The 26,963-nt window shown below is 40.5% G+C and overlaps 2 protein-coding genes across 2 annotated transcripts in view; one reads left to right on the forward strand and one right to left on the reverse strand.

Moving 5' to 3' along the window:
• Positions 1 to 247: 247 nt before the first annotated feature.
• stox1 (storkhead box 1) lies at positions 248 to 21,453 on the forward strand. The gene is made up of 4 exons (XM_061039801.1): positions 248 to 793; positions 16,605 to 16,757; positions 17,577 to 20,259; positions 20,937 to 21,453. Exons 1-4 carry the CDS (start codon positions 460 to 462, stop codon positions 21,088 to 21,090), a joined length of 3,324 nt encoding a protein of 1,107 aa, XP_060895784.1. The 5' UTR covers positions 248 to 459; the 3' UTR covers positions 21,091 to 21,453.
• A 909-nt stretch (positions 21,454 to 22,362) lies between these two features.
• Positions 22,363 to 26,963, reverse strand: part of si:ch211-198a12.6 (uncharacterized protein LOC563253 homolog) — a 6,182-nt gene continuing 1,581 nt past the window's right edge. The window contains exon 2 of the mRNA XM_061039802.1: positions 22,363 to 25,927. Within this exon, the coding sequence (XP_060895785.1) occupies positions 24,151 to 25,806 (1,656 nt within the window). The 5' untranslated portion in view covers positions 25,807 to 25,927 and the 3' untranslated portion in view covers positions 22,363 to 24,150. The remainder of the gene's footprint in view (positions 25,928 to 26,963) is intronic.

Genomic DNA, 26,963 nt, shown 5'->3' on the forward strand with positions numbered 1-26,963 from the left:
TACATTGCATTTAATCTAATCAAACAATAAAACAGGCAAAAATAAACATTATACACAATCAAATCTTAATATGCTTCATTTGTACGCCGTCAATGAAACAGCACCTGCAGTCAGGTTTCTGCTGGACAGAAGCAACACACAAACACACTCACAAGCACAGACACACACTGGTGCACAATCAGTGGGAGGTCTACCTGTGTGACCAAGCCGCAGCAGCAAGTCTGGTGAGCCCTCCTCCTCACTGCCACCGTCACTGGTTTCCCTGGAAGCCGAGAGAAACCAGTCGGACGCTCTGTTCGCCTCCGGTTCACTCGCTGCGGCACTCAGACGCACAGTGGAGGAATGCGCTTCAAAACGCGGAGTTTGCTCGAATCTTCAGAGGGTACAAGTGTCTTTTAACAAGTGCATTTTCACCCCTGGTATGATAGCTCTCTCCTAGAGACCATACAGGCGTTAGAAATGTCTCACCAGCAGCGGGTTGTCCAGCTCGCTGCCGCCTCGCTCGCCGTAGTCCTTGGTCCGGACGAAGAGAGTTTGCGCGCCGCCGGAGGGAAACTTAACGCCAATACTACTACAAGCGGTCAGGAGATTTTTGCGGACTTTAAAGCGCAAAACGTGCGCAGTTTCTGGAATAAGAGACTCGTCAAGGCCATAGCTGAAGTGTACTTTCAGGGATGGATGGAAAATTTTGTGCTTTTCATTCACGGCAACGCAAACAACCTGGAGGTGCTGAGAGAAGCGTGGATGCGCAGAGCTCTGAGGTCACCAAAGGGATTTATCATCAAAGCTGTCGGTATGTAGCATCAGTCTTGTCAATGCACTGTCAGAAATGATTATATAAAGTATTGTTATGAATCAATCAGATCTTGTAAAACAACTTTCCTGGCACACTGTAGAGTCACACGACCAGTAACACTGTTTTACACACTGACACAAATGTGTGAAAGTCATAAACCTTGATCAGTGACCAGATTTTCTAACCCTTAATCTTCACCATGTCGGACTTCTTCTTTGCTTTTACCCAAAAGGTGGAGTATTTTTTAGTTCCAACACTATTTTATCAACAGATTTGGACTCTTATAAAGTATGTTTCTATCAGTCACTTGTTTCCTGGATGCTGCAAAATGATGAAACTTATAAAGAAATATCAGAACAAAAAAGGACACATCTGTTTAAATTCCTGAAACAACATGATTTTTCTCCTTTTTTTAACATACACAACTCCTTTAATAAAGAGAGGCATTATTTGAACAAATCCTTTCTACACATAGGCGTACGCTGAGAGTGTGTAAATGTTATTTAAGCATAGTGTGGCATTGAGAGAGTCTGCAAGCTTTCTGTCTTGCACCTCTCTACAACAACCCTTCTCCAACTAAATAGAAACCACAAATTGTTGCCATGCTTGAGTAGCAATAGCAATTTCTCCAGCTTACCAAAACACAGACACATTTCAGCAACACATGCGTTGCACGCCAGCATCAGTTTAATTGGTATTGCTGATATTCCTTTACCTCCCCCGATCATTGTCTGGTGCGTTTAATTGGATTTCAGGACCAGTCGGCCTCCCTTTTGTTGTCAACGCTGTGATATGTTTACCAAAACTTGTTAACAAAGCTCTGTATACCATGTAATTACTTCTAATTGCTCTTCTCCAACACAGATGTGTTTTAAAGCAACTGCTTGAAGATACAATGAATGGAAAGCTTTATGTCTCCTCCTATAGCATGATCTCATGGGCTGTAAATGCATGACAGGCCCACTGCTGGAGTAAATGACAACCATGCAGAGGTTTCAGACTTTGTGACGGTGATATCTAGAAGCAGATTATTCACATGTTTTGGTAGAAAGATGCTTTATTTTAGATTCTTGTAAATGCAGAAACTGAGGAGTTAACTTAACGGTCACCATCTCCAACATATAAATTATATCACAGGATGCAAAAGAGTTAGAAGCTGTTATCCTAATGTTTGGATGTTAGTTCAGCTGTAGCATGTTAATTTTGGTTGTTGAAACAGGGACCCAGCAACACACACATTGGCTCTGAATTTGCCACTCGGTCCAGCTGCCTTGCCCGAGTTTCTAAGTCCAACTTTCCAATAATTTGTTTCTCTTTGTTCGAGGGTTATTTAGTCTGGATTGCACTCCTCGCCTCTGTTGACATTGTATCGGTATGTCAGCTCTCTCAGATTGAGCGGTGCACAGACAAGTGAAGGGAGGAATGTGATGTGAAGGAAGGGAAGAAGAGACCACACAAGGGGAGATGTGGGAGGGCGTGGAGCGTCTGCGGGATGGGGGGGGGGGGGAGGTGGATGCTAACATGCCAACCTGCTGTGAGACAGTTTCTGACCCGGAGATTCAACCAAGCAAGCAAACAAAATGTATGCTAGCCAAAGGTGGAGTTGAGCTTTGACTATCCACTGCATCAGCGTAAAGTTGAACATGCATGAAGAAACAGTTGGATAGAGGCGTCAAGGTCACACTTTAACAATAGGCCTACTTAAGTGTCCAATTTAAGTCAAAGATACACACTTAGTTTAAAAAAAAAAGTTCAAATCATCTGAGTAAAATGTCCACTCTTTGTTTCTGTGCAGCGATAACTGAAGTGAAGTTTGGGAGATTTTGTTTTGTCTTTTATCATTCTATCTTAAAATCAATTCAAAACACTGAAAAAAGTGATTACATGCAAGTTTCTCTTTCTAGTGAATTTCATTTTGATATGTTTTTGTTTCATGATGTTTCATCTGTTGTGTGTGATATGTGGTGAAAGATACACGGGGGTTCCAGGGGATGGACAGGAGTGGCCAGAGTCTCCTTTGAAAACTGTTGGGACACCAAAAGTGGATTCCAATTTAGCACATTTCCTTTAAATGTTTACTTAGTGTTAACATTTTCCTTTTGAGCCCTTTAAGAATTGAGCTCTAAAGATTTACATGTTATCACTCTGTTACTGTAATGTAAGTGGGTAAAGTAGAAATGACTAGTGGAGATATAAACATAAGTCATTGCTGCAGTTGGGCCACGCCAGGCAAAACAGCTGCACGCTGCGCCTGAACACACACCTAGGAATCATCTTTTTTCTTCTAACTCTTCTCAGCAAGGTCTCTTCTTCACTACTTTTAACCTCTGCAGTTGAATGCAAGGCAGGAATCGATCAGTCATTGTGTTTGAGCTTCACACCGGAAACTTGTAAGCAAACACGTTTGTGTGTGGACTTGTCACCTGCTTCTCCTCCTTCACACACCCTCCACCTCACACCACAGCAATTTGTATGGAAATGAGCGCTGGCAGCCTGTCAGAAACTGCTTTACTGCCTTCTCACTGAGAATTGGTCAGCAGTGAATCACCGAGCGACTGCCTGCCGACCACCGCCGCTTTTCTCTTACCCAGGATTAATGTCCCTCTACTTTCATGGCCAGCGAGGGAGTGTGGAAGTCAGACCCCTGGATTGATATCCGGCACGGACTTAGAGGCCTTGACATCGTCCTGATATAAATATGTCAGCTAGAAAACAGAAATGTTATGAGTTATGGGCTACAGTGAATGCTGAACAACCCTATTTCCTTTCTCCAGGTCAGAGCAAGGCTGAGACGTGACTTTACTAGCAAGAGGACTTTGTTTGATGGAAAGTTAAGGAACAGGTTTAAAAGATCAGCGTAAAGCTTCCAGATGTGGTTTAAATTAGTGTTGTAAATTGGAGATAAAGATTGTAAACTTAAAGACCCTTAGTTGAATACACTAGTTCCTGTTTGATTTGACTGATTATCAGAGCCTGAGTGAAGACAGACTGTTCTGTCAGTCACCTCTGAGCGTCCTCTGTAGAAAAAGGAGGTGTTGGGGAGATGAGGAGGATTAATAGAGGATTGGGATGGTGCTGAGGTTAGGCAGAACTTGACAGACAGGGTGAGGAGTTAGTATGAACAGAATGTGTTGTTATCCTTGTGGGAATGGGCCCTGCTGGTACTGAGGCTGACCTTTCCACTTCAACTCGTGAATGTCTGCAGGGTGTTTCTCAATCTCTGAAATTATCTCTTCATCCCTCCCTTTCATATCTTCCTTAGTTGTTGTTTTTCGAAGTCACGCCGAAGTTCAACTGCAAAATAGTTTGATTCATGGTAAGTACAAGTAGAAAGGAAATCCCTATTGTTGAGAACAGAAATATTTAGCATGTCTGCATTAATACTGTACCCTGACTAGTCCTGATAATCAGACGCCGATACGGTTTTGAGCAGGTGCTGTTTACAGTTGGTCTCGAAGGTGTCAAAAAGTATATGAAACGATTTTTAAACATGTTTTTTCCAATTTCTTTGTTATTTCACATAATGTTCCCTCTGAGGTCCCAACTGCAAATTTTTCATTAAATAAATCTAATTGGTAGAAAATATTTGATTTGCTAAGTTTCATGAAGGAGTTCCAGATATGTTATTTTGTAAAGTTTAAAGTTCTTCTTCTTCTTCATGTGTCAAATTTTGCAGGAGCCAGGGAAGCTAAGTCAGTTGTCTGTTGTCTTTAGTTCCACAGTTGTCATCTAGCTTGAAATTTAGTTAGTGCATTTCCAAATAGCCTAGTTCGACAGTCTGAATAAATTCTTTCTGACAGTATCAAGGCTAACCAGGCTCTCTTGTTGAAACCAGAGGCTTCATAACGACTGTTAGCAGGTCCTGCATTATTTAGAGTCTGACTAGTGTCCCTCCAGCAAGATGAGCATGAAACATTTATATGGAATCAGCCAGTGGTGTAATGAGGTGTCCTATACCCCCCCTACAATCAACCTCTGTAAACTGTCCTCTTGAACATGGACATGAATGAGTCCTCTGGACAGACCTCTCACTTTCTCCTTGAAAAACACTTTTTGACCATTGTGGGACCTGGTAGGTCTGGAGAGCTAGAGCAAAGCTATGCTGTACTATTTAAGCCAAGTTTTCTTTTTCAATGGTATGTTTCATTTAACTCGCCATACCATCTATGCGAGGCATTCCTGAAATGCTTCATTTACTCTTGAGATCATTTCCTGAGTTCGCTGGCTCAGAGAGCCTCATTTCTGCTCCTTACTTCTCACTTGAAAGTGTCCCAGTTTCACACTGGGGGTGTCTGCTTTCATGAGGGTGTTTTGTCAAAGTCTCAAAGCGCTTCTCTAATGGTCATAACTCTTCCAGATGTTGGCTTATTAACCATGACACCCCCTAGCAGGGCCCTACCAGCTTTAAATGGCCCACCCTGTCCTAACTAAGCAGCACAGGTCAAAGGTTACAACCTTTCTTCCTAACAAGCTACGTTGAGGTCACACAGCTTTAGAGTGCTTGTTAGCCAAAACGCATAAAAACATGCATCAATACAGTATCCAGGTGTTTTTCACTCACAGACGTTCAGCCTTTGTTAGAAGTTTAAACAGAAGTTACCAACATTTTAAGTCTGGCAACACAATCCAATCATCCTCCATGTAAATTATAATCAATGTAATGTCAAATATTTCATATATTTAAGTGGTTAATGTTGGCTTTTACTATTGAATTATTGGAATGGCAAAACATTGATGTTTTTAAAAATCATCACTTTAATCGCATTAGATTAATACCCTTTCAAATACCATAGTAATTATTTAAATGATTCCCTTTTTTAACTTTACATTTGTATTAGCTTATCTACTTCAGCTAAGATTATTTAAACCATTTACCCATTAGTTTCTGTTAATATTTCATCTGTTACTTTGCTTACTATTGTTACTATATCCACTTGCCAATTTCGGCTGTCTAGTTATGAGACTTATTTTAGCTAACAGCTATATGTTTAGCATTAATTTAGCTAATCTTTATTCTTAAACTAACAACTTTCATTGTTTTAGCACGCTATTTAAAAACAGTTTTCAGTACTTTACACTTTTATTAGACTAAGCTAAGAAACATGTCAATGCATTATTACTTTTAGCAAACCATTTCAACTTAGCTTGCGTTACAGACTTTTAATACATTCGCCTACATCTAGCATTTAGCTATTTTAAGTTTTTATTCAGTGCTTTTTGCTAGTTATAGTTGTTTATTCATTACTTTAAGCTAATTCTTGAAAATGTTATATATCGATCCATATATTTCTATCCATATCAATCTTTTACTTTTAGCTTCTTTTAAATGTTAATTAGCCTACTTTAAGCTAACAAATCGTAGTTTATCAATGACTATTTTTACACACTTTACTGTTTTCTTTGTAAATTTAAGGATCAGGTGTTTGTAAAAATGTTTGGTTAGGCTATTTAAGCTTTACTGATCATCCCTGTAGTAGTCTGAATGTGGCTTCTGTGTATTTTATTTCTGGTTAAACAGATAAATGAACGGACTCCTCAGGCGCACAGTTGTTTGGGATCAGCTCCTGCTCCGTCATGGATAACTGATCTCAAACAATATTGGTTAAAGATAATCACTCTCCAGCTCCCTTGACACTGATTTAACAACATCAATATAAAAACATTAAGCTGTCAAACAAAATACACGCTGTAGTTTTCCAGGCTGAAAATGATGAAGAGTCTGGATTTTGACAGCGGTTAGTGCGATCTTGTTCTTGTAAAAACAGAAGAGGAACCATACACCAAATAAAACATCCCATGTGCTGGGACTAAACAGTGTGGGGGTACTATTGATAGATGTCTTTGATCAAAGCCTATTCAATTATTCATGCTAAATAAACAGTTGCCTGAAGATTAATTGAAATGTAACTTGAAAGGATTTGACTTAATTTAATGAAGAAAATCAGCTTACTTGAAGTTTGAAATTGCTTTTGAAAGTGTATTGTTGGTAAGTCAATTCAATCTGCAGTTCCATTAAACAAGCAGTGCTCCTTTTTATCTTTTACAGACCAATGCCAAGGGTACGTCCTTGCATTTCGAATGTATTACTATTACCTACACTTGTAAGAATGTTTTAGTAGGCCTATACGGTTCAGATATGAGAAACCTTGACCTCTGTTCTCAGACATGACCCTCCACAGTGTCTACACATGTGTGTGCATGACACTCGGCACATCATTTGTTAGCCACATCCTTTTCCATTGAGCAGGAAGCTCACCCTTGGTGCAAATCAGGCATCTTGGCCTCTTTATCGACCCAAATATTGGGCTCACCCGTAGCGTTGGAGTGGAGCGTTGCCAACAATAACAGTTGAGGAGTTTCCTCTGTATCCATCAGCTTATACACCCTGTCAGCAGCTGCTTGGGTTTCCCTCGTGGGACTTATATTCATTCACTCTCTGGTCAGATGAATGGGTTGACACAAAGAGAAGCTATATTACATTAAATTTGGTATTACTATTACTCTTCCCTTTCCTGACAGGATGTTTTCTTTGCTTCATTTAGCAGTGATAAATGCAACGGTATGCCAACATTGGTTCTGTGATAGCAGAGTGCTGTGTTATTGTTGTAGTTCAAGAGTGAAAGATGCTTTCAAGGACCAACACTGAGCTTTGTGCTGACCAGGTAGGGTGCATTAAAATGTAATGGATCTTTTTGCAGACACTGGACAGGAGCTCTGTTCTAAATACTGGGATAACAAATGCAGGAATCCACTGTAGCTTGAGCTAGGTTTAATTAGAGGAAATGGGTCTCATCTGCCAGCAATGACTGCCATCACTCTTGATTAAGTGGTGTGGATCTGCTAGAAACCCACTGAGATTGTGAGCATATGTTTTGGTTGTGTGGTGTCAGTGGGGAAAAGCTACATGGAGGAGGGTGAAAATACCTAGATCTTTGACAATAATGAAACTGTAAAAACTTAAAGCTCAAGCTTATTTCTGACAAGCAGTGCAGGACTAACGTGTACAAGCACTATTAAGTTATATCATCTATCTTAAACAGTGAAACCAATTAACGTTTACTGATGTTTAAACAGTGAACATGACTGGGCCAAGCATTACACCTTGTTGAACACCTTGTGTTTGACACATACTGGTATCGGGCAATAAATTAAAATCAACCCACAAAAAAAAATATTCAGAGCCAGAAAAAGTCCTCACGAAATCAGGAAATCATTGACTTCCAGTTAAGAATCAGCAACCAGAGCAACATTATGTAGTTGTCGTTTTTTTTTCAAGCATACACACTAGAAAGTAGCTGTGACTTTGTTTAGATCTGAAGTCCGACTGATTAAAAATAGACGGTGAATACAAATTTTGAAATTTGAAACAATAAATTATTGGGAAATTTGTTTTCCTCATTTTGCAGTGAGAGAACATGCGAAGCAATGGATGCCCTTCAGTGTTTAAAAAAAAATACAGTATATAAAAAAACAGTCATTACAGACATTTGGTTCATAAATCTCGTTGTGATCCATAGAAAAGTAATTAGCAAGTTTTTGCAGAACATCTGGCATTGACTTGGCTTATTCTTTTCCCCTATAGTGATGTCTATTAAGTTTAATAGAAAATGTTGACTACTCCCTTTTCCAATCTGTCTGTAAATCCCACATTTTTGTCTCTGTAACCAAACATTAAGACCATGAATTAAGATGATATGCATGGTTTAAAATACCTTATACATAGCAGGGATTCTTAAAGAAGTGAGGAAAACACATGTGCCCGTTAACAAAGGAAAGATATTTTTTAAATGATTGGGACTAACCAGGCCTCTGGCAGGCTGTGGGGGTAATGTTCATGTTCATGAAAGCAGACGAGAGACAGAAATGTTGGGGTGTGTCCTGTTAATTCTGAAGAGGTACGAGGTAAAGAGATTGGACACATTGGTAAACACCTGGTCGAGCATATTTCCTTTTTCATGATAAAAGGTTTTTGCACACTACTTCAGTACCAGGTCTTTTGTTTGTGGTTGTATGAGGTTGACCACAATTCAGATTGTTTTTCCTGTGAATCACATGGTAAAAACATAATTTAATGACATAGCCGCTGCAGGGATTTGTGGCCAATATCTGTGGTTACCGCAAAGATGTTTTTTAGCTCTTTTAAAGCGCGTTTGAGGCTCTTAGTCACAGCCTGTTTGTGCTTTCTTGCCAACATATGTTAAATGTCAAAGGGATGATTATGGCAAAATGAGTCCCAAGGCTCTAGCTGAATCACAGATACCCATATTACTCTTCTGCTGCTGTTTTTTCTTTAGCTTCGGCTTTGTATTGCATGTGGCAGGTTGCTGCCACAGTAAAGGTTTCTATGGTGATATGAGTCAACACAAAGCCAAATCCTCTTTGGTCGTTTTGGCTTTCTACCTGATCTGTTCTTATGAGTATTGTATTAGATGTAGCATTCAAAAAGCATACATATAATGAATGATAAAGAAGGATTTGCAGGTTTTTTTAAAATAGTTTATCTGTGTCAGAATTGCCAAAAACATGGCTTCTCAAACGCGGATTACAAGGAGGGCACAGTCCAGATTTTAGTGTTTTCCTCCTACTATGCTTAATATTTAAACACGAGCACTTTGAGACACTGAACTGTCAATAGGTCTGATTAAATATTTACCTAATACCTTCAGATTTTATTGTTGTGAACCAATCAATGAGCTGTTAACTGATTGGTGGCTCAAGACGAGTTTCCCATTTTATTGCTTATTGATGTTTTTAACGGCTTCAATGGGAGACATGATGATAAAATTTTGCCAACTTTACAAAGATAGGTCATGTTTTTTAATTTTCTATGCATTTAATGAAAACTCAAACCTGTAATGTGTATAGCTAAAGTTTGACTTGTCTTTTTTTTCAGAGTTTAAGGACAGGAAAGGGCAGTGTTGTTGTTGTTGTCAGACTGGGCGAGGTTTGGTTGTTGGGACACTCGGCCTGTGATTGCTCTCTGAAGGGATCTTTTCACAGTTTATTGGGCCATTTAACTGCAACGCCCACCTCTGAACGTCTGTGTGTTGTACGGGGGTGAAAAACTTGTAAAGCTCTTTTAAAAAGGCTGATGGGCTCACACACACACACACACAAGAAGGGAAAGGCGGGGTCTTTGAGGCCTGTTAGACCCAATAACAAAGGGAAGTGGTTGTGGGACTCGGAGGGATCCATGACATAAGTTCCAGTCAGCATCTCCTCCCATTACACTAAATCTAACTGTATGAATGTTTGACATTGTCTCCCCAGAGATTTAACACAGATCTTTCTCGTTCAGCCTCTAGATCTGCTGAAGCATGTTGGTCACAGGGTCTCAGAAGATGGTAGACATGAGGGGAGGGGGGGTTTGCCATTTGGGCAGTACTCAAGTTTATGTTGAATGCCATGCAGTGTGTCCTTAACGAGGGAGCGAGAAGATTAGCCTGTTTGCTTACTTGAGCCAATAAGATTAGACGATACCAGGATGTGATAAGATGGTGTGTGTTTTTGTGTTTCCAGAGGGGCCCTGGATGGAGGGACTGGGACAACAAGCATGATGTTTCAGTTAGATTTTACCTGTGATAAAATGAAGGTGAGGGGTCATGGACTAGATTCAGTCACATGTTGCGCAACCTTTTCTGCTCTCCCATGTTGACATTGATTTTGATGAATTCCTGTAAAAACTTGTCGATATATGATGATTATATTTTAAAGAACAATCCTCCAATTGTGAGCAGCAGGAGCGCTCCCATTTTTCTCCTGGTTGGTTTACGACAAGCCGTGTTTTAGCGACACGCTCAGCGTCCTCAGTGTTCTATCCTCAGCGTGCAAACATATACATTTTGAAAATGGAACTTGTTTATTTATGCGTGTTTAAACTTTTACCACATATATTATTTGAGTGTGCTCACATGTGAGTTTAGCACTAAACAGAAGTAGGGCTGACTGTCATGAGAATATCATTAGATTTGCAGGTATTTGATTCATGCTATGCAAGCTGTCATTAAGGCTTTATCTGTATTTCTGTTTTAAGCACCGGTAAGCATTTTCTTGTTGGGTTGACTGAATATTTGCAATAAAAGCTAAGCGTTACCACTTTACGATAAATGCATCGTGAACAGCGTGTTTAATCACTGGAAGTCTGCATCTTGCATTCTATTACTTCCACTGTTTGTCTCAAATGCCCCTTCTTTTAAATGGCTTTGAACATCACATTGCAGAACTCATTATTGGAAGGATTCTGACTTTTCGGTTCAGTAAGATAATTACGAGATAGTATGACATTCACAATAAAAACCTTACTTTCAATCTGAGTGAATGCAGCTGATGGAAGGTCTACAGTGTGTACTGTATGGTGTGTAAGTACGATTTTTTTTCAAGGGACTGGAGGTAATGCAATCACTTATGAAATTGGACTCATGTGGCTCTGAGAGCAGCTAACGACACAGCCATGTGAATACATGTGGCATTGATCAGCGTCTGCTGCCAAAAAGATTTCAGTGGGAATAGAGAGGGAAGGTCTGCGTCAGTCATCTCAACAATCTGAGCACTCAGCTTTCGGCATTTTTCTTTTTTATGCCCCAGGCTGCATTTTTTTCTCAGATGTTCAGTTAATGACTTGGGATGAAATGCATGTTTTTAGTCCTGTGTAGAGCACAAAGTATGGATTTTCAATTTATTTTTATGATATTAAAAATGAAATTGCAATTTTCTTTTTCATGCCAAACTGGCAATAGTACACACTACACTTTACAGTAGAAGCACTCGGGTTACAGTTTTTGAGGTCATGGTGTCTCGCTTTAAATAAATCCAAATCCAGACCTCAACCTAATCAAAAACGTTTCTTTTATAAACTTCTCTGAATGTTCCTCTCTTACTCCAGGAATGAATATTGCACTTACCAGCAGTTCTTTCCCCAGCGGAGTGCGCTATATGGATTACAACAGGCATTATCACTCTCCAGTGTGCAGTTACTTTCAAGTTGAGTGACCATCTTTTTTACCTTATACTGAATATATTTTCCAGAAGTTGTTTGATAAGTGCATTTGAGGGATCAACACAATAAATGGGTATATCTATATCTTTCTATCTCTACAGATCGAACATAGATCTAAGAAAGATATCGCTCAATATAACGGTATCAGATTTTTCTCTCTCCCCAATATTGATATTGGCCTCAAAAATCCCATATTGGTCGGGCTCAGAAATAACCTCTACGAGCAATGGCCAACTTTTCAGTGCTTCTAGTGTAGCTGAAAGTTAACCATAAAGAATTTTGTTAGGTCTGACAAGCAACTTGAGAAGCAAGGATGGAGTTGAGAGACTTTAGATTTTTAAGAGTGGAGTGAGTGTAAGTTGCACTTGCATTAAGATATCTGTTGATAAAGTTAATAAATAACTAAATTGTCCTCTTTAGATGATGGCAGATAAGATCCAGGATTGCATTACGGCCAATGATAGAGTAGTTTGCCTACATATTTGATCTTTGAATTGAGTTTATACTCAAACAGAACAAGTTTGATCGAAATCAAAGTAGTTGTCCTTGACAATACCACGGAGAGTTGCAGATATTGTTTTAATTAACAGATTAAGGCAAACATTTTAATTGTCTCCTCGAGGGTCAACTTAATGTCATACTCAATTGTTTACTTGAATTGGGATAGAAATTAGAGCTGAAACTAAATTTGATGCCCTTCTCATCTTTGCTCGGCTGCTTTATCATTGTGTGAATCCTGCATAGTTGATGCAGAGGTGAGGCGGTATGCACACCATTTTATCAACTGAAAGCATTTTACAGAACACACACTGAAAGATTAAGACTCTCCTGGCCTTTTAAACTCCCTCGTTTTAAACTCCAAGCCAGTTTACAAGTCATTCGTTTTAATATAAATGTATCTGTACTCTGTAACCCCGAGCAGAGATAACCCCAGGTTGATATAAATTCTACAATTCATTTAGCTGACGCTTCTATCAATAGTAACGATATCATTGTGACTTCATACGGGGCATTTCCTTCACCTTGAAAAATCCCCTCTAGACAAAAAAAATTACATTTTTATCTTCCCAAGCAGAGAAGGGCCAATCTCTTTATTTAGAACCACCTCGTCTCCTGTTCGTCTCCCTCCCTCTTCCTTGTTGCACGGGGTTCGGCTGCCATGGCACCCAGCACGGTATTCATTCAGTGTATGACAATGAGAGTAAAGTCGGTGGCCTGGTCTTAGATTACATGAACACAGAGGTCTGTTTTCCCCTCAAGAGGAGACGGTTACAACAGTGAACTCCCCTGACCGTCACGCCTGCTAATGTTAGACTCAATAAACACCAATCCTCTTTCATTTCATCTTTTTTCCCACAAATATACATCTCTAGGTGTTTTTTTTGTATTTTAACATGTCACTCTCTCTTCTCTGTTGAATTTTTTACTCAGTATTGCTCTGAGACTGTAATAACGGGCTGGTATTTGGGTGTGTATTTCTGTTTTTAAACTTCCTTAAGAGTATAAATCCTGCTAGCAGGTGTCCAACAGGATATCCTGCTTTGAAACAGGACATGGATAACACTTGAGCTCTCTCTCTCTCTCTTGGGTTCCATTTAAAAAAGGTAGTTTTTCCCCTAAGTTTATTGATTAAGATGTACATTTTGTGCTTTCCCGTCCTCTGACCCCTTCGTATCCTTTGCTTGCCTTTTCCCCGTTAACAGCTGCATTAAGTGGTTGCTATTTGGACGACCAGCCAGACATTCCTATAGGAAGTTGACAACAATGAGGAGCTAAGTCAGCAGCACTAATTCACTGCCCAGGGAGACTCCTATTGAGATATCCGCTCTGAGGTTTAGTCAGATTAACGTCTTCTGTCGGAGTTGGGGCGAAGCAGATGGGTTTTCTTTACAATCCCACCGTGTGTCATGGGATCCGTTTTAGAGAGAAAGACCCCTCTCTGTGAGAATTACGAGTCTTAAGTGAGCTCACTGTGCTGATAATTGTGTTTTTTTTTAACTGACTCTGCTTGACACATGAGGATGAAATATTTTCTGTTTAATGTTCTCCTTATCTCCCCTGACGGAGAAGTGTTTTCTGCCCGATAAATCACTGCAGAATGGTTTTTATTGGGCGGGTAGAAATTGTTTTTGGTAAATTGGGAAATTGGGCAAAATTACAATAAATATGCCAATTCTCTCCTCTTTTAACTTCATGTATTAATACTTGTGTATAACTTAGTGTATAAAAATCTTAGAATTGAGACCTTAACTTAAACATGTGGCGGTTCAACCCCATGAGTGTTCATTGAAAGCAGGAAGGCCCTAAATAAGCGTCTTTAGCTGTTTTCACACATGCACTCCGGAAAGTTTGTAGACAATGTTAGGACAGCCTGTTTGTGAATTTACCTGAGTTACTTCTTCACGTGTCCTTCACAGAATGATGTCGGATGGGAGGTGGGGGTCTCAGGAGGCAAGACTTGACATAAAAAAAGAAATGGAGGATTGCTGATGAAGCGACAGTTCAGACTGACACTTTACGATAGCTTTGAGTAATCCGATATATTCACATTATCTAGAACCAATTCAATCATACTGGCTAGCAGAAAATAGACTTGCAGTGATAATTTTTGAATATTTTCTGCACATTTCACACATTGGCTCAGCCTGAGATTTTAGTCGGGACTGGCAGGAGTCGTGTTGAAAAATGTGTTTGCGTACACAAATGTAGCCCACCGAAGGTTTTCATGGTTTTTCAGCAATTTTTGAAAACAGCTTTGGTTAGTTAACTGTTTGACACCTACAAGCAATGAAGGAGTTAAAACACATGCCTAGAATTAAAGTCTTTATTTCGCTCACCTAAACATGCATCATGCACTTAAATACTTTTAGTTTATTTCAACTAGACTGACCCTTTTTAATCCCTCTTCTGATGATATTTTTCTCCATTTTAATGGTTTTACATTTGGCTGCTTCAGTCATATCTTCATTGGTCGTATTAACGGTGAGCAGCAAAAAAAGAAAAAGTCTGTTTACACATTTCTTGTCAAACTAAAATTATTGGTGGGCGTGCCCTGATTGATTGTGTGTGTGTGTTCTGTCATGCTTTACCGCAGCATATATTTGATTTGTTGTTTATTTTACCATCCTCGGACATAAGTGGCTCAAGTGTGAGAGTTGTAAATGTTTAGTTTACACCAAGTGAGAGCTGGGCAGTGTTTTCATTGAACATCCTGAGACTGACGGGAGAATCACTCACGGTCGCACACAGACGTCACGTGGCCAAGTTCAGGTCTGACTTTTCTCATGCAGTGCAGTCATGAAAACTGATAACCACACTGAATTTACATTGGAAAAATATCGAAGTCAAAAAGGCGCCTACAGATGAGATTAATACAATGCAGAAAAGTATTTTTGTGTTGAATCAGTTTTGTCTGTTACCTGTTCTCCTCCTCTCGTAAATCAGGTGTAGCTGATTAACTAAAACTCATTTTCCAGTCCTGTGGGTAAGGACATGTTCATGCCCATGAAGGCTTTTTTCATATAAAGGGAGTCTGTGTTAAGTTAGCCAAAGTGCTAATCATTCACCAGCATTGAGATAGTTTGCTTTAGTGCCTTTTCTTCGCTCACTTCTCTACTAAACATGACATTTTGTGCCCTGTGTATGAGTGTATTATTGTTGAGAATAAAACAGCAGACATAGGAGCCCTCATGTTCATGTTTTTGATCATAATTTAGTTTGTAAAATAAATAACTTTTCATTAAGGCTGCAGAGGCTAAGCAAACATTTCTCTGTTGTCCTTTTACATTTTTGAAGAGGGGTTTGTATTGATTTCTTGGCGATCCCTCCATTGTTATGCAGAGAAACAAAACCGCAGTCTGCGTTCTTATTGCAACCATAACCACAACAAAGCAATGCCTTACCCAAACCAAAACATACATAGACATTTGAACTCAACCCTGTCTCTTATTTCCTGAAGGAAACAAAATATATATGCATTATTATGCCTTAATACACTTTCATGTTTTGAAGACAACCACCAGCTTCTCTTCCCACAATAGCCCTATCGGATTGATTTTTTTTTAATAGGCAATGATCCTATTAGAGACTGCCATGTGTACGATGAGGATACTAAATATTGAAATACAACTGTGTCATGTCATGATTGCCTGTCCAATAATGCCTGTTCCTTTTTTTCCATTCACTTTGCTCAAGAAAACCCTGTTTGCCTGAATGAGCATAACCACTGCATGTTGCTTTAATTACATTTCTCCATATGTGAAACTCTGTTGGTTGTTTATTGATTCTGAAATATTTCTAAAATGTCTGGTAAGCTTTAAAGCTTTATAGCCTTGTGGCTTTTGTCTAATAGGGTCCCTCGGTTTGTTTGCATGTTTAATAATATTTTTTCAAAGGCTATTTTTTCCCGAACTGTCTCTGTCTTTTTTCTGGGTCTCTCTCACTTTCGGTAACATGTTTGTCTTAGGGCACCTCCTAGACGTTCGGGGCCGTGTGATATGTGGGGCAGGATATCTGATCTGCCCAGCAGGCGGACCTGTGGTCATTTCTGTGGGAGTAATGGAATTCTGCGGTCTATCCCAATACAGATGGAATTTTCAAAGGCAGTCAGGCATGGTTCATATAACTCGCATAAATAGACCACCTCGGCCATGATTTAGAAGGTGGTCTGGAGAGGAATGTCAACTTGAGGTTGTTTTCACTGGCAGCACAAGCCGGAGAGAGACCTCTCTAACCCAGGTGTGTTTGTATGTGCTGCAGCGGGCCCACCTGTTTTCAACCAGTAATCTGTTTGTGTGTGTTTGTGTGTTTCAGGTGATCTGTCACCAGTGCAGATGTCTGCTGTCCCACAGTCCCAGTTCATTCCCTTGTCTGAGGTGTTGTGCTCCGTCATCTCAGATATGAACTCCTCTCAAATCATCGTCAACCAGGAAGCACTTATTAATTACATGAGCAAAGCCCATCCAGGTAATCCATAATATACTCCCTCATCTCGTGTCAGCTGCAGTTAGATGTGAAGATTGATGCATTTCCCATACCAGAAATAGGAAGCCTGTTAGCTTCACACAAAGACAGGAAACAGGAAGAAAACAACCGAGGGTCTCTCTAAAGGTTATACAATCTGTTAACCAGCTTTAAAGCTTTTAAGCAGTTACTGGATATTTTGTGTTTAGTTTCACACCTTGTGTGCCTGTGTAGATATTTTTTTTAAATCTTTCAAAACAAAAGTTAAATGCTAGATAAAAGCGACACAGAGCTGTACCCATTTTTAAATTGTTGTATCTTAAATGTAAAATTTACATTAGTTTATATACTATTTGTATTTTCATATTGTGGTATATGTATTTTAATGTATCCTCATATAGTGTTATTGGGTTGTATGTTATTGAATATTATTGTGTTATTGTATGATCAGGAGTTGGAAATTAGCATTAGCTACAAACTCTCTGCAGCACATTAGTTTCATGTCTTTTATTGAAACTGTTAAATTGCATCGTCCCTATTAAATAAAAAAAAATCAAAGTTAATTCTTTAGTAGGCTACACCTTGGCATACTATTCAGGGCCGCCCACTTTGAGGAATATAATCTCTGTACAGGGGGCGTGTTTTCTTGTCTTTTTGCTTGGCTAAGCTTAAGTTCTGACGGCTGTAGCTTCATGTATTACTTCAATCCTCTTAATTAATTAACTAATTGTCCTGGTTCACAATAGTAGAACATTTTTTTAATAGGATTTTAAGACATGGGTTTTTATTCCTAACATATTTTTTCCTCTTTCTGTGTTTTAGGGATAACTATTCCCACTCAGGACATCCTCTACAATGCTCTTGGCACTCTCATAAAGGAGCGCAAAATCTACCATACAGGCGAGGGATACTTCATCGTCACACCTCAGACCTATTTCATTACCAACAACATGGTCCGAGAGAAGAGCTGGTGGACTTCTGGTTCAGCTGAAGACCCTCCCTCACCTCCTCCCATTACTTACCTATTGAGCAACGATGCATGTGTGGAAAGCACTCAAACTCCACCAGTGGCGCACTGCAAGTCTTGCAGCTGCTTCAGTCCTCTTCAAACATCCTCTAATATTACCTCCACCACTTTAACAGCTACCATCCCACCCTCTACTGTCCCAGACCAGCATTCTGTCTCTGTTTCGATAAGTGAATGCACAGGCAAGAGCTTGAAGTGGCCAAGGCCATTAGATCACAAACCCACAGTGCAGCATCAGTCCACCTCAACAGCTGCAGATTGTCAGGCAAGTGAGATCAGCAAAACTACAGCCACTACTAACGCCACTGGCCGCAAAGAAAAGGACAACAAACCAGGAAGGAAGTTTGGTCTCAGTTTGTTTCGTAGGAATGGAGGTAAAAAAGAGAAGCCAAAGAAGGAGTATGCATCATTTTCAGGACAGTTTCCTCCAGAAGAGTGGCCGGTGCGAGACGAAGACGACCTCAACAACTTACCCCGTGATCTGGAACATGCCATCATCAAACGGATCAACCCTGAACTGACCGTGGACAACCTGACGCGCCACACGGTCTTAATGAAGAAGCTGGAGGAGAGGAAAGAGAGAGGGAATGACAGAGTGCTAGACAGGGCCCTGGAAAAGGACGATAAGGGAGTTGACAAGGGAATGTCTACTGAGATCCTAACCTTTTCCAAACCAAGGCATCATCACTCGTCTAAGGCAGTGGCAGGGAAAAGATCTACTCAGAAGGCCTCTCGAAGCAGGAGGAGGGCCCATTCCTCCAAAGAGAAGCAGCGGGAAAGGGTGAAGGAGAGGATTAAGAGTAAGGCCCCTATATGTGTAGATGATTATCCGGAGGGGGAGGATTTGATACCGTCTCGACTCAGAGTGGAAATCCCTGCTGACGAACCAGATCAAGTGGAAGAAGGTGGAGCTGTTGAGGGAAAATCTCTGTATAAGAAACGTATTGACAACCCTTTCCAAACGAATCCAATAAAAGAAGTTGACCCCACTACACCTTCCAACATCAACAAAGAGAACAGAAGACGAGACATGAAAGAGGGAAAGGCTTCAGGGCCAGGGAGGAAGGAACGAGCCGGTCACCGCTCCAAATCGTGGGATCCGCATCGAGCCAAAGTGATCCCAGCAGATGGTGAGAATGCAGGAAAGTCCCCAACATCTGAGGACAGGTACAACTGTGTCCATGAGAGGGACCTTACTGATGATCATCCGAGCCAAGCAGGCATAAAGATAAGCAGAGAACTGCCACTTGACTACAGCTCAGCCTACCCACAGAGCAGTACGCTCCGGATAGACGACAAGGTCCGACATCAGAGGGAAGGCAAGGAGAGCTGGGAGAAAGAGGGATTTTTTCCGGAGGTTGAGTCCAACACAGTACCAAACCAAACCAAAACCATAGATGATTGTCTTTCACATATCCAACAATACTCCAATACTAATGTCGACCGCCCTGCCCATCCCCATGAGCAAGCCATCAGTCACTCATACGACCCAAGTCTGCCCTGGCCGAAGCCTTCTTTACAGCGTAAACACTCCCTCAGACTCTCAAACCCTCAAAGGAATGACGTCCAATTACCTGACGAACTCCTTTCACTCCAGCAGGCAAGTCAAATTACAGCCTTCGAGGAACATCAGGATACAAGATGTTTCCTTGTCGGTAACAGAGTGGAAAGGACTATGAGCAAAGGAGACAGGGTGGATCTGATAGCTGATAGAACTCATTCTATAACGGACACTGACGGCTTCATAGAAGACGACTTCAGACTCTATCAGAGAGTAGAGGAGCGGGAGGATGAAGACGCCTGCAGCTCCTTGTGTCTGAATGAGGAGGAGATAATTGATTCTGGGAATGTGTACCAAACAAGATTAGGGGACTTTTGCGACCACCCGTTGGTTTACCGTAGTCATGAATCAGATTTGCAGTATCAGGGAAACAACAGTCACTATTACAATTCCGACTTGCACCAACCACAAGTTGCCTTGATACAAGATTCAAGGGACAACACTTTTAAAGAAACCAAGAGGGAAGCTTCCCTCAGCCCGACAAGACCTGGAGAGACCAGCTGGAGAGTCCACCATCACCATCAGAGGACTAGATCACCAGGAGCCAAAAGTGGTTCCATCCCCAGGCAAGTAACATTGACCCAGGACACAGGACATGAGGTCAGCCTGGATTTGGATTGTCCCGAACCATCTGAAGTTGCAGACAGCAGCATCTTCGACTACTGTCAGACTAGTGAGGTAGAGTCAGACACAGAAACTGTCCGCAAGTCAGCCGATGAGGGCGACGGGGAATCAGCTCGATGGATGGCTGATGTGAAGGAAGTGCACAACGATGAGTTCAACCAGACAGAAGGTCCTCAAACCCATAGAGCTGTTATGAGCATGGCCAGTGGAGCCAGAGGGGCAGATACTGGGGAAGTGGTGGAAATGGGAGAGAACCAGAGTATCACAGGCGACAGTGGTATAGATTCTCCTCGGTGAGTGCCTCTCCTTTATAGCTGTTCACACAGTGTTATTAGATACCTTGTATTGTGTTTCCATTTCATTATAGTGCACTTTGAGACAAGGGACATCTTTCCTAAGAGACTATATTTACTGAAAGTGAGACAGCTAACAGACTTACTGAAGAAAAACAGGTTTTTGTAAAAGGAAAAAATATCACAACCAATAAAGAAAAAACTCCCAATGCATAACAAAGATCCAAATTTTCTTTAACGTGGTAATTTCACACCTTAGGCTCCAGTTCTACCTCTTACACTAGACTCTATCCCTCTGCATTCTGGAGGAGACAGGCAAAATAAACACTATACTTTGGTTAGTTAACCTCTAGGTTATTTGCCTGTGGTTGGCCTTCCTCCCAATTTGATTTTTTTCCTTTAAAGTCAAGCTGAGCAAACACCTTGTGACCAATTACAGCATCCAGTATTTGGACAGAAGGGAGTCATTTTGATAATTATGTGTAATTGCTGAGCAGCACTTAAACTCTCATATTGTAATCAAAGAGGCAGAAAAGACTCTTTTTCTGACATTGAACTCTCTCTGCTCCTACGCTATCGGAGGACAGATGGTGCTCATGAGAACATCATCCTTTACAAACTATGTGGCATATTTATAGATGTAATCAACCTCATGCACACCTCTTTCTCCTCTACAGGACCCGTGTTAGCCTGGCCTCCAGCAACACTGTCATTCTGGAGGGTCTCAAGAGGAGAGGCTTTCTACAAAACTTGGAGAAACTGCATGCAAAGAGCAGCGCTATTCGGCCACAGAGCTCGCTGCTACAGCTGACTCCAGTCATGAACGTATAAGAATGATTTCTTTAATACGTAAAAGCCAAAACTACAAGATTGAATATTTGGTTCTATGCAATTTCTAGGTCAGAAACATATCCAACAACACGTTTACCTGACAACAATTAGTCTTTTGTACAGGTGTAAAGTATAAATAAATATTTTTCTTTCTGTAAATAATTTTAAATATATGCTGACTTTTTTTTTCATTCAATGAACGTCTTCTGTTAATTGTGTGTATTGTCATTGAATACGATATAAATGTACAGTTATCTTTCTTTAAATGAGCCATTGGCTATCATTTTCAAAGCATTAACTTCTCATTGCATAACCTTTTGACCCGTTAAGTAGGAATTATTAAATAAAATTGTGTATGTCAAACCATGCGTCTTTCTTTTCCAGATTTTTGCACTGTTGAAAAACATTTACCTGAATGACATAAAAGAAAAGAAAAACGAATTTACCCACAGAAACAATCCAAATTATCTCAACATGCATGTATTTTTAAATAGTTGACTTTGCATTTATGGTTTTATTTATGGATATCATATAGCCAACTACCAGATTTTATTTATATTTATCTTTAATTTGCAGTTTACTGTATTTTTTGGTGGACTGTTGGTTTGAGATCATTTTACATTTGTATGGGCTCAAAGCATGTTAGTGTTATCTCTAGCATAGTGTAAATATCTGTGATACTAACCAGACATCCTTATGGACCCTGAGGGCAGATAAGCCATTCATCCTGAAGGTTACAGTGACGGTATGAAAGACCTCCAGCTGTGAATGAAAGAAAACCAGCAGAGTATATGATAGTTTCCTGTCATTGTTTTTTTAACACAGTTCCCATGAGTTTAACCTCACAGAGATTACCTTTAAAACTAACTCAGCTGGAATGACAGCTTGAGTCAGTTTAATAGCCAAAGATGACAGTCACAGACTTTACTGTTATAGCCTTAAGGACAATGAACCTATAATCTGAGTTTTAAAAAAAAAAAAGCAGAGGGGCATAAATTCCTTTCCCACATCTTTCATCACTGTTGAATATATTTTACTACCATCCTGCTTGCTAGATTAGGAAAGAGTGACACCATGTGGACACATTAAGGAAGTGCAATTATGAGAGATGTTCCTCTGAGTTGCTCAGTCAAATATATCTTATAAGATGACTATTATTACTTAATATTGAGCCTTTATTCAAAAGCTACATGCTATCTACATAGAATACAAAAATTAGAGACATATGTCCTTTCTTTTTCTATACCAAAATCAATTGATTAAACACCACAGGAGAGTCAACAACCTTTATTTATCCATATATGTGCCACTCAGAAATTGGGAAGGTGTTACAGGATTTGCCCTTAAGAGAAGCCTATATGGATGATTTACAATTTCTTTCTACAATGAGGCCATTGACAAAAATGAAGGGGAAAGGAAATAAAGACAATATGGTCGTAACAGTGTAAACACATGGTAATATACACAAAAGCAACAAAAAAAAAAAAAGCAACAGGTATCAGTGACATCAAATTAAAATGTAGGGTAAGTTAGTATGAGTAAGAACAAAAGACGCCTGAAAAATCCCTAACTTTTTTTCTCAACAGCTCGGCATACATTTCTACATAGCATGCAATAAGGCACCTATCTAACACAAGGAAGAAAACTATGCTACAGTCTGAAGCACAACTGTTATCCAAATAAAAGAAAATATTGCTCACCATGTTCACTCCCATAAAAACTGTATATCTCTCATTCCCTTTCATATAACCCAAGCCATATCTAAAAAAATACATCAGTTTGTAAAAGATATTTTACACAGAACAGTAAATAGAGCGCAATCCATTAGAATTCAGAAAAAAATCTTAAAGTCTTGTAAAAGTGAGATAACCTCTTGTAGTCTTTTAGTACACACAACTTTATTTTTTTCAGATCAAATTGTGAGAAGTCGCAGATCAACATGACTGAGTTTCCTTTATTCAACACACAGGTAATTGAATTAGTATCCGAAGCATTTAAAGTGTGATTTTGCATTTCATGTACATTTGGTGCGCAGGTACCAAAGGAAAATGCACAGTAAAAAATTAGGACACAGGTCATGTTGTTATATGCTACCCAGTAGGTTTTTTATTTTCTATTATGCATTTCCTCATGGCTAACTGCATGTCATAATAGAATTAGGGTGTCAGCCAGTATTGCTCTCTGTACAGTCTTTGCAGCAGTGCTAACCCATCTTAGACATAGAAGAAAACAACCTTATAAACATACAAGATGGCTCTTGTCTGATGGAGCCCAAATTCAAGAACAAGCTGCATGAGAACACCTGCAACCTGTTTATCTCCAACACTTAAAACAAATTAAAGTCATAAAAGAAAAAAAAAAAAAGGTGGAGACAAAGTGGATCTTTCTATCAAAAATGTAATCTTTTGGAACAGCACACTAGTCACCTATACATATATATAAAAGAAAAATCAATAAGTATTTACATTGGATTTCTGATGTTTGCTTCAAATGGGTTATGTGGGTGAAAAAGGACACATTTAAATTGAGACAACAGTTCACCAATTGTGTTGGTAGCATTGAATAAAGTTGCAGCTGAAAAGCGCAGGTGCCCACCTGAAGGTACATAAACTGAATTCTTTTATCAAAACGACTTCTCAGAGGGTGAAGCAAATTTTCCCCGGGTAACAATTTTTTCACATCGATCGTCAATTTTTTTTTTTCCTTTAAAAGTGTTCAAAAGAGGTCCTGGAGCAAGTGAAGCACAATCACAAACAGGAAACAGAGGCTCCTTCACAATTTAATATCACCCTCTTTATACTGAGCACAAAGTCCCGGGTTCAGCTCTGGATTAAAGATCACGTAGTCCTTTCCTTTTGAAGACTTGAGTGTTACTGTCCATTTAGTCTCAGCTGCTCCACTTTAACGTAGTAATTCGCTGTCCTGACCATTTTTGTCAATGGAAGTTGAACTGGTGTTTCCTGTGGTGTTCCAATATTAACGATGGGACCATTGTTAGAACAGAAACAGGGTGTGGGAGCATGGATATTTGCACTTGCATGTCAGGGTGGGAGAAGGGGCTTACTGATCTACATGGATCCTGTGATGTCTGGAGAGCGAAGATGAATGGTTAAAGCCTTTTCCACACTGGGAGCACCTGTATGGTTTTTCAACAGACAGGATGCGCTGTTTTGGGAAGGCGTTGTTAGGGAAACCCTTCCCTGTGGGAATGGTGGTGTACTGCTGCGGTTGTGGTGGCGGCGGTTGTGGCAGCTGCTGCTGTTGTTTGCCCTCCAAGTGGACTCTCTGATGCCGAGCCAGGGAGGAGGAGTGATTGAATCTTTTGCCACAGTGAGCGCACGTATAACTCTTTCCCTCAGAGTGGACTCTTTGGTGCCGGGACAGGGAAGAGGAATGATTGAAGCCCTTGTCACAGTGGTGGCACATGTAGGGCTTGTCTCCCTGCTGGTGCACCCGCTGCTTGGGGGGAGTGCCATAGGACAGGGTTTTTCCAGGCTGAGGAGGAGAAAACACTGGGTTCTGCAGGTGGGTCTTGTGGTGGCGAGAGAGAGAAGATGAATGATTGAAGCCCTTGTTACAATGTCTGCAGGTGTAGGGCTTCCCTCCGGCATGGACTTGCTGGTGCTTCTTCAGATGGCGTTTGCGGACAAAGCTCTTCCTGCACATGTTGCATTTGTATGGCTTCTCACCCGAGTGGATCCTCTGGTGCTCTCTCAGAGTGGCAGCTGCAGCAAAACACTTTCCACATTGTGCGCATCGGTGGGGTTTGTCACCAAGCACAACAGCAGCGTGAGTCTTCTGGTGCTGCTTCAGGTTGGAAGTTGTAGCGAAGCCTTTGCCACATTGGCCGCAGGTATATGGCTTCTCACGTGCATGGACCTCCTGGTGTTTTTTCAGATGCCTCCTCCGGACAAAGCTCTTTCTGCATTGGGTGCACTTGTAGGGTTTATCCTCTGAATGCATCTTCATGTGTTCTCTCAGGGTGATGGCAGCGGCAAAGCTCTTACCACACTCTGAGCATCTGTGGGGCTTGTCTGGTAAATGAATCATCTGATGGGACTTGAGGCTGAAGGCATCAATAACATCTTTGCCCATAATATCAACTCCAGGGGGAACATAGGGCTTTTCTTTCATGTGAATCTTCATGTGCTGCTTAAGGCTGGCCTCCACAGCAAAGCTCTCACCACAGTGGACACAGATGTAAGGGTTAAGGTCCTTGTGTATCTCAAAATGCTGGTGAAGATCAGCTATGCTGCCGAAAATCTCTCCACACTCGTTGCACTGCAGACCATGAGCTTCATGTATGATCACACCATTCTCGGACTCCACTGTCAACTCCCCACCATGGTCAGACTCCACTTTTACCACGTGTTCGCTTTCCGCCTTGAGCAGCACCTCGCCCAGCAGAGCCTCACTCCCTGATGTCTTGATCTCTGCTCCTGTGAAACAGTGCATCTCGCCATGTTCCACCTTTATGTAATCGTGGTCTGTTTCAGCTACAATTGCATCCACACAGGCTACAGCTCCGAGCCCTTCTCCCAGCCCCTGGATCTTTAAGTCTGAGCCATGGATCTCCAGCTCTAATCCACGCTTTTCTTCAGTCATGATCTCGGTTTCTGCTCCATAATGAAGGTCGACATGGCTGTGGGCTATGACACACTCCGACCCAAGCGTGTCAAGGCCGGGTGTGTCACATTCAGTCTCTGACTCCGCCATGAGAACACACTCTAGCCCCACGACCTCCGTTTTTTGGCCGGACGATAACTCAAATAAAGAATCGGGGGTATAAAGTTTTGTTGTTCAGGGCAGCGCTGGTGCTGTTGTCCGTGAGCAAATCCTGCAAAAGATGAAGAACAAGAGACACTTTGAATTACCTTTTTTCACTCAAAAAGAAAGTAGCTAGCAAATCAGTTGTACCAAACACAAATAAAATAAAATTTGATGTTGCATGTTCTACACAATACCCTCAACCTCACGTGTCTTAGGGTAGGTTTCTTGAGACATATTTGTAACCTCAATCGCACGGCAGAGTAAAAGAATAACCCACGTTTGACATCTAAATCCAACTGGCAGAAAGTAGACAATATTGGCAACACAATCAATATTTCTTCTTTGATCCCAAGCTGCTGCGTTGACGTCTATGCATACATAAAAAGATGTCTGTATGAAAGGATAAGCAATAACAATACTGTCACAGAAATATTTCAATATCCTAAAATAAATGTTTCACAAATCAATTTTAAAGACAACGCCTCAATGACTGATGATGGCAACCGACTCCCCTTTAAGTAAGGACAGAAGACATTTAAACTTTAGCCTGAGCTGCATATATACATCAAACTGTATATTTGCACACTTGACTGCTTTTTTATAATAATTCTTTATTTATCTATCATACTATGCACTGGCAGAGCTAGTATTTTGTACTGTTATCTATGAGTAACAGCTACTTATGCACATGGACCATCCATACCACTTTTTTTTATCCTGGCTATGTATTGTGGGCTCATGTTTTTTGTATGGGTGGGATATGTATGTATATATGTGTTTGTATGTATGCTGGCTGCTGGAACACCTAAATTTCCCTGCTGGGATGAATAAAGTATATCTTATCTCTGTGTGAAGATCTCTACCACAAAAGTTTGCAACCCATGACCCCCTGGAGAAGGAGCCCAAAACAAAATATCTATGAGTTGATGCCAAAACAGCAAAGGTGAAGCTTGTTGGCGCACAGCAAATTATTATAAATGTGATAAAAGAGTTTATTTATACAATAAAGATGATTTATTCTGTTCGAGGTTGATGCCTCCAGCACATCTGATGTCTTAAAAGTTCTGCAGCATTATATCACTAAAATGTATTTGATTGCATTT

This window comes from Labrus mixtus, chromosome 6 (genome assembly GCF_963584025.1).
Source record: "Labrus mixtus chromosome 6, fLabMix1.1, whole genome shotgun sequence".
Lineage (NCBI taxonomy): Eukaryota > Metazoa > Chordata > Actinopteri > Labriformes > Labridae > Labrus > Labrus mixtus.

Coding starts and splice junctions, on each gene's coding strand:
- stox1 (XM_061039801.1), top strand. CDS start 460: ATGTCTCACCAGCAGCGGGTTGTCCAGCTCGCTGCCGCCTCGCTCGCC. Junction 16,758..17,576: donor CATGAGCAAAGCCCATCCAG/GTAATCCATAAT, acceptor TCTGTGTTTTAG/GGATAACTATTCCCACTCAG. Junction 20,260..20,936: donor AGTGGTATAGATTCTCCTCG/GTGAGTGCCTCT, acceptor TCTCCTCTACAG/GACCCGTGTTAGCCTGGCCT.